General features: G+C 45.0%; 1 protein-coding gene across 1 annotated transcript; it reads right to left on the bottom strand.

The window, feature by feature from the left end:
- Positions 1–3,324: 3,324 nt before the first annotated feature.
- LOC109206443 (RNA-directed DNA polymerase homolog) lies at positions 3,325–3,738 on the bottom strand (the record flags this gene model as incomplete). The annotated part of the gene is made up of 1 exon (XM_019369267.1): positions 3,325–3,738. A coding segment is annotated over exon 1 (414 nt), but the record flags the coding sequence as incomplete, so codon positions are not given.
- Between the last annotated feature and the right edge of the window lie 9,094 nt (positions 3,739–12,832).

The following is a 12,832-nucleotide window of genomic DNA, read 5'->3' as shown; positions in this document are numbered from 1 at the left end:
TAACTTATGAAAACTAACCCTCGAAATTTCTATATCTGCTCAGGAATTTCCGCTTCTGCGGACAAGGGACCGCTTCTGCGGTCCCGCTTCTGCGGAATAAGAGCCGCTTTTACGTTTTTCATTAAAAGGGCAGGGACCGCATGTGCGATAAAAGGGTCGCAGGTGCGACACCGCATCTGCGGGGGAACATCCGCTTCTGCGGAAACTAAGGAGACACAGGAGCCCGCATCTGCGATGCCTGAGCCGCTTCTGCGGCTCCGCTTCTGCGAGAATAGTACCGCTTCTGCGGTTTCTGAGGGAAAGGGGCAAAGCCGCTTCTGCGTCCACTTAGCCGCTTTTGCGGCGCCGCATCAGCGGCTCCCAAGCCGCAGATGCGAAAATACCAGAAGAGGAACACTTCAGCTGCTGCAACACTTCAAAAATTCTTCCGTTAACCACCCGAAATCACCCCGAGGCCCCCGGGACCTCGACCAAAAGCACCAATAACACCTAATACCTCATTCAAACTTGTACCAATCCTTAATCCACCTAAAACAACGCCGAAAACTCGAATTAAACAAGGATTTGAGCCTAAGAACTTCAAATGACCAAAACACGTCCAAATGACCTGAAATTTTGCACACTCATCTCAAATGACATGACAAATCTACTGCAACTTCCGAAATTCCAATCCGACCCTCGGATCAAAAACTCACTATCGGACCGGAAACTTCAAAAATTCGAACTTCGACATTTCAAGCCTAAATGAGCTACGGACTTCCAAAATATATTCCGAACACGCTCCCAACCCTGAAATCACCTAACGGAGCTAACGGAACCGTCAGATTTCCATTCCGAGGTCGTCTTCACACTATTCCGACTACGGGCCACTTTTTAACATTTATGCTCTCATTTAGGGACTGTGTCCCAAAACTCTCTGAAACCCAACACCGAATGTCCCGGCAAACCAAAATAGCATAAATGAACTTAGGGGAAGTAGTTAATAGGGGATCGGGGCGTTAATTTTTAAGACGACCGGCCGGGTCGTCACATCCTCTTACACTTAAACATTCGTTCTTCCTCGAAAGAGCATAGAGAACATACCTGAAGTAGTGAAAAGATGAGGGTACTGGCTGGGCATATCCCGCTCGGTCTCCCAAGTTGCCTCCTCGGCCGGCTGACCCCGCCACTGAACCTTCACTGAAGCAATGTTCTTTAACCTTAACTTTCTGATCTGCCTGTCCAATATAGCCACTGGCTCCTCAACATAGGATAGATCCTTGTCCAACTGGACTGATTTGAAATCCAATACGTGCGGCGGATCACCGTGATACCTGCGGAGCATCGAAACATGAAATACCTGATGAACTCCGGCCAAACTGGGAGGTAAGGCAAGCTCATAAGCAACCTCCCCAACTCGCCTCAAGATCTCAAAAGGGCTAATTAACCTCGGACTCAGCTTTCCTTTCTTCCCAAACCTCATGACGCCCTTCATAGGCGAAACCCGAAGCAGAACTCGCTCACCAACCATATATGAAACATCACGAACCTTCCTGTCCGCGTAACTCTTCTATCTGGACTGGGCTGTACGGAGTCTATCCTGAATAATCTTAACTTTCTCCAATGCATCCTGAACCAACTCTGTGCCCAATAGCCTGGCCTCACCCGGCTCAAACCAACCCACCGGAGATCTACACCTCCTACCATATGAAGCCTCATACGGCGCCATCCGAATGCTAGACTGATAAATGTTGTTGTAAGCAAACTCCGCCAATGGCAAGAAATGATCCCAAGACCCTCCAAACTCAATCACACACGCACGGAGCATATCCTCAAGAATCTGAATAGTGCGCTCGGACTGTCCGTCCGTCTGGGGTGAAATGCTGTGCTCAACTCCATCCGAGTACCTAACTCCTGCTGCACGGCTCTCCAGAACCGTGATGTAAACTGAGTACCCCTGTCCGAAATGATAGAAACTGGAATACCATGCAGACGGACGATCTACCGGATATAAATCTCCGCCAACCGCTCCGATGAATAAGTGGTACACACAGGAATAAAATGAGCGGACTTGGTCAGCCGATCCACAATGACCCGAATGGCATCAAACTTCTTCAAGGTCCGTGGGAGCCCCGATACAAAGTCCATGGTGATGCGCTCCCATTTCCACTCAGGAATCTCTATCTGCTGAAGCAACCCTCCCGGACGTTGGTGCTCATACATCACATGCTGGCAGTTGAGGCATCTAGACACATACCCAACTATATCTTTCTTCATCCGCCTCCACCAATAGTGCTGCCTCAAGTCCTGATACATCTTCGCGGCACCCGGATGGACGGAATACCGCAAACTATGGGCCTCTACTAGAATCAACTCTCGAAGACCATCAACATTGGGCACACAAATCCGGCCCTGCATCCTCAATACCCCGTCATCTCCGATGGTCACATCTCTAGCATCTCCACGCTGAACCTTGTCCTTAAGGACAAGTAAATGAGGGTCTTCATACTGTTGCTCCCTGATACGATCAAATAAGGAAGACCGGGAAACCATACAAGCTAGAATCCGACTGGGCTCTGAAAGGTCCAACCTCACAAACTGGCTGGCTAAGGCCTGAACATCCATCGCCATTGGCCTCTCTAAAGCTGCAAAATATGCCAAACTCCCCAAACTCTCTGCCCGGCGACTCAAGGCATCCGCCACCACATTGGCCTTGCCCGGGTGATACAGAATAGTGATGTCATAATCCTTCAGCAACTCTAACCACCTCCCCTGATGCATATTAAGATCCTTTTGCTTGAGTAGGTGCTGCAAGCTCCGATGATCAGTATAGATCTCACAAGGCACACCGTACAAATAATGACGCCACATCTTCAAGGCATGAACAATGGCAGCTAACTCAAGGTCGTGGACAGGGTAATTCTTCTCATGTATCTTCAACTGTCTGGACGCGTAGGCAATCACCCTATCGTCCTGCATCAATACCGCTCCAAGGCCAACTCTCGAGGCGTCACAATAGACAGTATAAGACCCCGAACTGGTAGGCAACATCAAGATTGGGGCTGTAGTCAATGCTGTCTTGAGCTTCTGAAAGCACGCCTCACACTCCTCTGTCCACTGAAATGGGGCACCCTTCTGGGTCATTCTAGTCATAGGGGCCGCAATCGATGAAAATCCCTCCACGAAGCGACGGTAGTAGCCCGCTAAACTAAGAAAACTACGAATCTCTGTAGCTGAGGATGACCTGGGCCAACTCTGTACGACCTCTATCTTCCTCGGATCCACCCGAATACCCTCACTCGAAATCACGTGGCCTAAAAATGCCACTGAACTCAGGCAAAACTCACATTTTGAAAACTTTGCATATAACTTCTTCTCCCTCAAGGTCTGAAGCACGGTCCTCAGGTGCTGCTCATGGTCTTCCCGACTCCAGGAATACACCAGTATATCATCAATTAAAACAATAACAAACGAGTCAAGATATGGTCTGAACACACTGTGCATCAAATGCATGAAAGCTGCTGGGGCATTGGTCAGCCTAACTGACATAACAAGGAACTCGTAATGACCATACCGAGTCCTGAAGGCAGTCTTCGAGATATCTGGCTCCCGAATCTTCAACTGATGGTAACCTGAGCACAAGTCAATCTTAGAAAATACCTGTGCGCCCTGAAGCTGGTCAAACAGATCATTGATACGAGGCAAGGGATAACGGTTCTTCACTGTAACCTTGTTCAGCTGGCGATAATCAATACACATACGCATAGAACCATCCTTCTTCTTCACAAATAAAATAGGAGCACCCCACGGTGAAACACTGGGTCGAATAAAACCCTTACCAAGCCATTCCTGCAACTTATCCTTCAACTCCTTCAACTCAGGAGGAGCCATACGATACGAAGGAATGGAAATGGCCTGAGTGCCCGGCAACAGATCAAAGCCAAAATCAATGTCTCTATCGGGCGGCATGCCCGGAAGGTCAGCTGGAAACACATCGGGAAAATCCCGTACCACTGGAACTGAATCAGCAGAAGGGATGTCAACACTGATGTCTCTCACATAGGCTAAATACGCGGCACACCCCTTCTCAACCATGCGATAAGCTTTAAGAAAAGAGATAACCCTACTGGGAGTGTGATCTAAAGTACCACTCCACTCAATACACGGAATACCTGGCATAGCTAGCGTCACGGTCTTGGCGTGACAATCAAGAATAGCAAATTGGGGCAACAACCAGTCCATGCCCAGAATAATGTCAAAATCCACCATACCGAGTAATAATAAATCCGCTCTGGTCTCAAAACCACGAATAGTAACCAAACATGATCGATAAACGCGGTCAACAACGAGAGAATCCCCCACAGGAGTGGAAACATAAACGGGGGCACTCAAAGAATCCCGAGGCACACCCAAATGCGGAGCAAAGTAAGAAGACACATAAGAATAAGTAGAGCCCAGATCAAATAGAACCGATGCCTCTCTATGACAAACCAGTATAATACCTGTAATGATGGAGTCGGAGGCGACATCCTCAGTACGAGCAGGAATAGCATAATATCTGGCCCGGCCCCTCTCTCGAGGGCGACCTCTATCTCCCCGACCTTCGCCCCTAGCCGGCTGGACAGGTGGGGTAGCAGCTGGAGTTGTGACCATGGCCTAAGAACTCTGAGGAGCACGCTGTGGCTGAGCAGTCTGTGAAGATGCACCCCTACCAAGTTTGGGGTAGTCCCTAACCATATGGCGTGTATCACCACACTCGAAACAAACTCTGGGAGGACGCGGTGGCTGTGACTGACTAGGGCCAGGTCTGCTGGACTGACCTCTGGAAGCACCCCGCGCAGGAGGCGCGCTAGAAACTGGGGGTGCATAATAAGGCTCCTGAGGTGTAGGTGGAGCTGGAGTACTATCGGTTGCTGGAAGAGCTGAATGAACAGTGCGACCCGCATAACCTCTCCCACAACGACCTGCTGATGGTGTACGGGCACCAGAGTAGTGACCCGACTCTCGAGACCTCTTGGCCTCCCTCTCCTCTCGCTCCCTAGCGAGCATACCCTCAATCGTCCTAGCAATGCTCATTACCTGCTGATAAGGGGTGTCCATCTCCAACTCTCGAGCCATGCTAGATCTGATGGGTGGGATAAGACCCTCAATGAACCTGCGAACTCTCTCCCGAACTGTAGCAACCAAGGCCGGTGCATGCCTGGCTAATCTGGTATAACGGATAGCATGCTCCGAAACGATCATAGCACCCTGGCGCAAATGCTCAAACTATGTGCGCCATGCATCCCCGAGACTCTGGGGAACAAACTATCTCATAAACATATCTGAGAACTGGGTCCAAGTCAGTGAAGCAGCCTCGACTGGACTGTTTATCTCATAAGTGCGCCACCAATCATAGGCGGCTCCCCGAAGCTGAAAAGTAGTGAAAGAAACCCCGTTGGACTCCACTATGCCCATAGTGCGAAGAATATGGTGACACTCCTCTAGAAATCCAAAGGCATCGTCTGATGCTAATCCACTAATCACTGGGGGATTATACTTCTTGAACCTCTCAAGTATCTGCTGCTCGTCCTCCAAAGCAGCTGACCCATCCTCGGGCTGAACTGGCGCTGCAGGCGGTGCGGGAATAATCTCGAGAGCGTGCTCAACCTCCACTCGCTGCTTAGGAGTGCGGACGGCGGGAGTCTGTGCTCCTCCCCCGGCCTGGGATGTGGCTGCGGCAAGGGCAAGCAACCCTGCCTGAGCCAAAGTGGTGTACATGCTCATGAACTGAGCCAAAGTCTCCTGGAGCGCTGGATTAGTAGTGGCAGTAGTAGGTAGGCCAGGTGGCTGGGCTCCGGCTGGATCTGCTGGTTGTACCTCGGCGGCAGCTCGCGCAGGTGCGCTGGCTGCACCACGTGCGCGTCCTCGACCACTCCCCTGGCCCCATCCTCTGACAGCTGCAGTAGGGGGCGCAGGTGCCTGATCTTCTCGAGTAGCGTGTGTCCTTACCATCTGTGAGAGAATAGAAATCAGAAGTTTAGAAGTGATGCCAAAATATCGCACGACAAGGAATTCAAATGAAATGAAGATTTTTCCTAAACAGTTACATAGCCTCTCGTAGATAAGTACAGATGTCTCCGTACCGATCAGCGAGACTCTAATAAACCAGCCTGTGTTCTGACTCCTATTAACCTAGAGCTCTGATACCAACTTGTCACGACCCCAGTTCACCCTCCATGAACATGTCATGATGGCACCTAGTTCCTACAACTAGGTAAGCCTAACAATGCGGAAATAACAACCTAACTTGCGAAATGGTTAAATAAAGCTAGACATATTAAAATAATAACTGCATATAAGGCCGCTCGGCCTATGCAACTCAAATGAAATGCGGAAGTCTACAACTCAATCCTAAAACCCGAAAACTCACGGGAACCACAAGCTAACAGAAACATAGTATGCTGCTCTAACTCCAGAATATCTAAACAACTGAGAGAAAAGGAATAAACTAAGTACTAAAGCTGGAACAGAATAGAGACTCCTGGTCTGCGGACGCGGCAGATATACCTCGAAGTCTCCGTGTATCTCCTCGCCTCAAGGATAGTGCGCCTGAGTGTAGGTACCTGGATCTGCACATGAAAAACATGCACAGGAAGGGCATGAGTACACCACAGCGGTACTCAGTAAGTGCCAAGCCTAACCTCGGTTGGGTAGTGACGAGGAAGGTCAGGGCCCTACTGAGATAAAATATAATAATAAATTAACAGTATGAAAAACTGACAACAGTAATGAGTACAGCAGTGAGATAAAACAGGTTAAACAAGGATTTGAGCCTAAGAACTTTAATTTTTATCAAAATACATTTTCGATCAAAACCCTAACCAAAACACGTCCAAATGACCTGAAATTTTGCACACTCATCCAAAATGACATGACGGAGCTACTGCAACTTCCGGAATTCCAATCTGACCCTCGGATCAAAAACTCACTATCGGACCGGAAACTTCAAAAATTCGAACTTCGGCATTTCGAGGTTGTCTTTACACTGTTCCCACTACAGGCCACTTTTCAACACATAAGCTCTCATTTAGGGACTAAGTGTCCTAGAACTCTCCGAAACCCAACACCGAACGTCACGGCAAACAAAAATAGCAGAAATAAACTTAGGGGAAGCAGTAAATAGGGGATCGAGGCGTTAATTCTTAAGACGACCGGCCGGGTCGTCACAATACAGGCTTGGTTCAGGATGTTTTGGACAATGTTATATTGATTCACAATCGGCTTCACGCAGTGCAGACTAGGCGGAAAAGTTATGCCGATCGGACGGTTCGTGATGTTGCTTACATGTTTGGGGAGAAGGTACTGCTTAAGGTTTCACCCATGAAGGGTGTTGTGAGGTGCGGGAAGAAGGCAAGTTGAGCCCTCAGTATATTGGACCGTTTGAGGTGATTTAGAGGATTGAAGAGGTGGCTTACAAGCTTGCCTTGCCACCTAGTCCGTCGAGTGTTCATTCAGTGTTTCATGTATTTATGCACCAAAAGTATGTCGGTGATCCGTCTCATTTTTTGGATTTCAGCACGGTTCAGTTGAATGGTGATTTGACTTATGATGTGGAGCCGGTGGCCATTTTGGGTTGACAGGTTTGAAAGTTAAGGTCAAAGGATATAGCTTCAGTAAAGGTGCAGTGGAGAGGTCAACCAGTTGAGGAGAGATACTTGGGAGACCGAGGGGGAGACGCGAAGTAGAAATTCACGCCTATTTGACACTCTAGGTATGTTTCTAGACCCGTTCGACGACGAACGTGTTACATCCTGTATTTTTGTACGTTAAACTTTCGTCGTAAGCTAATCGACGTAAGTGCGGGAATGAGATTATTTTAGAATTATAACTATTATGCTATTTCAAACAAGGGATAAGTAAATTCGTGAAGGTGAGAGGGCAAGCAAATCGAAGAAGACGAGTTTCGTCGAAGTTGTCAATTTCGGATAAAATACGGTCCGAGCTATAATACTCGGTATTTATGGATTAGTGTCATAAAAGACACCACATGACCAAGATAGTAAAGTGTATGAAGTATGTTAGAAGTGAGTAGTATTTTATGTAATTTGAGATAATTCTTAATTATATGAATAATTGGTTAATTAATAATTTTTAGTGGGAGATTAACTAATTTAATATAATATTTGGATAAAGTTAACAAGTGTCCCAACGTGGCAAAAAACTAAAATCTTGATCAAATTCATTTAGTGACTCTTTACACATGTAATAGGTGGCACCTTTAGAAGATTGTGTAGCTTAGTCATAACCTAGTGGGTCCCATACCCACCAAGTTTAAAAAGTTTCATTTAAATCACTTAAAGAGATTTTATATCTCTACAAAACGAGATATTTAGGATTCAGCCAAGTCATCAAAGATTCATGTGATAGTAACGCTAATATATTGAAATAAAAATTCAAACGAGAATTTTTAGTATCTTAGCAACGTGAGATTTCACAATTTTAAGGGAATACGGTGCAATCTTCATCAAGAATATCATACGGATTTTTCTGTATTTCAATCCGTCGTTATGTGTTGTCATAATTGACATGTGTTAGAGGGATTGTCAAGAGAATCGGCTCAAGTATGTTAAGCCTATCCCTTCTTTCCTTTTGGCATGATTCATATGATACAAACAAAATGAGCAAATGCACAACTTCCATAAATTACTCTATTTGTAGTAATTCTAGGGATGTGTATATGCTTATTCTCCCATGTATCATATTATTCTATCATCTGTTCATGGGTCTCAGAAAATACGTAAGTTGATAAATTTTATTTCATGGTATTAACCAGAGGCATAATGTTCTTATGACGTACCGAAAGATTTTATTAATGTATTTTATATGCATTTCATGCATTTATACATGCACATTGACCCATAACCAGATGGCATTATATACGCGTATATATATGTATATATATGTATATGGGATATGAAAAAGGTTATGGCGTTATATATGCACCACCACTTGATCAGCTGGTATATGTTGATGATTTTGCCCACAGTGGCCGAGATGATATGATGGGATGCCCTCATAGGCTTGATGATGTTATGAGCACATATACCTATGCACGACATGACATGCATATGCATATGCATGACACTATAAGTATTTCATGATTTACAGAGTTATCCGGACTTACAGGTTGAGTCATTTACTCTATATTTCTTCCATGTCTTTTATGTACTTATTTATGTGCCTTACATACTCGGTACATTATTCGTACTAACGTCCCTTTTCCTTGGGGACACTGCGTTTCATGCCCGCAGGTCTCGATAGACGAGTCGAGAGTCCTCTAATTGGGCGATCAGCTCAGCGGAAGATATTGGTGCACTTGATTTGCTTCGGGGTTGCTTGTTTGGTCAGTATATTTTAGATGTGTATTGTTTGGTATGGCGGGGTTCTGTCCTGGCCTTTATGACAATTATGTATTCTTAGAGGCTTGTAGACAGATGTCATGTACGTAAAAGATTGTATGACCTTGTCAGTGTATGTTTAGTGTACGAATAGTTATTTAGGTCTTAGAGGCTCATATGTCTTATGTATAAGTTGGCATTACATGTTGTATTCTACCTACTTCACGGCAGCCTCTACAGCTCAGTTATCTACGATAGTATGATACACAAAGATATGTTATGTTGGTACTCGGTTGAGTAAGGTACTGGGTGCCCGTTGTGGCCCATCGATTTGGGTCGAGACAAAAGTGGTATCAGAGCAGTTATGTCCTTGGGAGTCTACAAGCCGTGTCTAGTAGAGTCTTGTTTATGGGTGTGTTATGCACCACACTTATAAGCAGAAGACTACAGGGCATTTAGGATTATCACTCTTTCTTCTTACTCTAGATCGTGTGGTAGAGCTCAGTTGTAAGAACTCAATTTCCTAAACTCTATCTTATTCATAATGCAACGTTTCCTACATCCAGAAAGACGGTTGGTAAGAGATATAGATGTGGAAGAGTTGAGTGAGGAACTCAATGTTTACCGTGAAAATGGTAATAACAATTAAATTTGATTATGGACTCTAAAAATATGTGATCTATTTTTATGCCGGTTGTTAAGCAGTTGATGCTATGTGTGAGACATAGGAACGAGATAAGAGTTAGGAGTAAGGCAATAACCAAACCGATGGGTTAACAATCGGGGCCTTGAGCATGTCGATTCGGGGGCCTCAAGGTCGATTCCGATGCTCGGCTGGCAGCTACCGAAGGCAGTTTGAGAGCGACTAACGGTTATAATAAAATCAATTAAGGCTCTTCAAGGCCAATGATAAGCAATAAATTATGAACAATAATGAAGATAATAAATGGAAGAAATAAATATCAAAAGAGTGTGTTAGAGAGCAGAGAGAATGTTGTTATGTATTTAGTATTGGTCAACAGATGTTTAAAAAATGACAAGGGTCCCCTTTATATAGAAGGGGAATCCTAACATAGTACAAAATACATTAATTACAAAGATATGGAGATGGGACAGTTAGATGACGACCTGATTCGGGTTTAGAGTAGCCCACTAGACTTTGTCAGTCCTAGCCGCATGCCTTGGGAACTCCCCATTTCTACCATTACCGTGATCATTACTGCCCGAGGTGGAGGTTCGTCGACGAACCTCGAGGGAGGAAACTCGGCCGTAACCTCGAGCCCTCGAGGTGAACTTCTGAGGTGCCTCGATGACAAGAAATTGGACCCTACGATTTTATTGTATACAGATAGTCCCCGAGTTTCTTAGAGTAGAGTGACAAGAAACGACTTTGATAACCATCTTTCCGAATTTCCTGTGATGATATCATATTGATGGTGTAAGCCTTTGTGATAACCGAAACATCCCGTCAGCCCACTTTACTAGAATTATTCACTGCAATGTCGACCTTTATTCTTGAGAGCAATAATATCCTCGTCAGTCCATTTTTCAAAAACACATTGATCGCTCCTGCCGATACTTCTTTCAAAGACATTAATGGGGCCGCCGGTTACGCCGCCATCCCCTATAAAAGGGAACCTCCTGGAACCACTTCTTTATTCAAGTTTTCTCAAATTAGTCTTTCGCCCTTCCCTTCTCTTTATCCCCATCAATTGTTATTTTCCATGTTTGAGTCCCGCGGTCATAGTGCCGCATGGAGGTGTTCTCATCAGTCATGCCTTGGCCCTTTCCTAGGGCTTTCCCTTCCGTAGCAAGATTACACCGACTTGTTGTTGTTGTTGTTGTTGTTGTTGTTGTTGTTGTTGTTGTTGTCGCCGTCGTTGGGTCGAGACGAGGAGATATGGAGGCTGATCTCTTCCGTCTTGGGAAGGTGTTTGGACTATACACCGCTGCTCATGAGGCCGTTCGGACTATACACCACTGCTCACCCTCTTACCCCGTCCTGGTGTGGCACTTCACCCCCTTTGCTTTCCGTGGGGTGAAGTGGTACCTTTGGCCGGTAGCTTGCACGGCACAATGTCCCAAGAAGTTGACTCAAAGTAGCTGTGCAGGCGAGGCCGAGGCCCGCCAAGTCTTATGCCGGGCTGTGATCTTCCTGGCCTGGGGAAAGCCTTTGCTCTTTGGCGGGCTATGGCATTTTTTCATCCCTTTCTGCTCTTCCCACATTCCTGTTCTTCATTTTCTCCTTTGAAGATGCTACTTTGGGAGACCGATATGAGACCGTCGAGGAAGCGGTGCTCGAGCATACTTGATGTTATAAACGTCAATACCACACAAGAGGGGGGGGGGTGATTTGTGTGGTACCTAATTTTCGCGTTAGAAGAACCTGGTTCTTCTAAGTGTTCTAACTACAGCAGTTTGTGGAATAATAAATGCTGAAAGTAAAGTGCACAGAGATTTTTACGTGGAAAATACCTGGCTCAAAAGGTGAAAAAACCACGACCTACTACTCAGTAGGATTTTTCCAAACTCCACTAAAATCACTGAGCCAAAAACTGCATTTACAAATCTCTTTGTAAACCTAAGGATTAACTCTAATCCCAGTGTAGCACACAGCCTCAACTGTTGCGACACTTTCAAGTTAACTCTAACTTGAATACTCAATATACCTATTACAATTGCTTCTATGAAAGCTGAAAGGTACAATATGAAAACCTACTACAATTGAACTAGACTTAGAATAAACACATTAGTTCATGTAGCTTCAGACGTGCACACTTGTATCTTGCATATGTTGCTTGCAAATCAGACTTGATCTTTTTGCTCTCAAATATGCTTAACTTCTGCTTATGTGCAATCACCTGTAAAAGAGAAAAATCGTTATATTTATAGAGTTAGTAATCAGAGTTTGATAAGAACTCGAATTGTGGATCCTTTAACAATTCGAGTCCAAGAACAACTTAACTCCTAATCCATATCCTCGATCCGGATATAATTCTCTTTTCATAAGGAGACTTCAACTCCTTATCCTATATGCAATCTTTTCGATCAATTCAGAAGATATTGTTGCTGATCCTTGAGACTTATCTTCTTCACGCGTATGTCACATGTGTAAGCATATCAACACTGTGTCTCACATGATGGACCTGGTTCATGACTGAGTTTATTTTGTCAATCTTCAAAACTTCATCTGAACTTGGGCCAACAAATTCCCCCTTTTTGATGATGACAAACTCTGTGCTTTTATTGATCAGAGACCCTGTGGAACTCAGCTTAATATTCACACTTTAATTTAACTTATCATTAAGGACCAGGTTTAATCAGGTTATAAACATCACATTTTTCGGAATACAAAGTAAAGCACAATATCTATTCAGCTTAATTTTCACACTTTAATTTAACTTATCATTAAGGACCAGGTTTAATCAGGTTATAAACATCACATTTTTCAGAATACAAAGTAAAGCACAATA

Source organism: Nicotiana attenuata, unplaced genomic scaffold (genome assembly GCF_001879085.1).
Source record: "Nicotiana attenuata strain UT unplaced genomic scaffold, NIATTr2, whole genome shotgun sequence".
Lineage (NCBI taxonomy): Eukaryota > Viridiplantae > Streptophyta > Magnoliopsida > Solanales > Solanaceae > Nicotiana > Nicotiana attenuata.
Note: the sequence above shows the minus strand (reverse complement) of the source record. Positions and strands in the feature narration are given on the sequence as shown.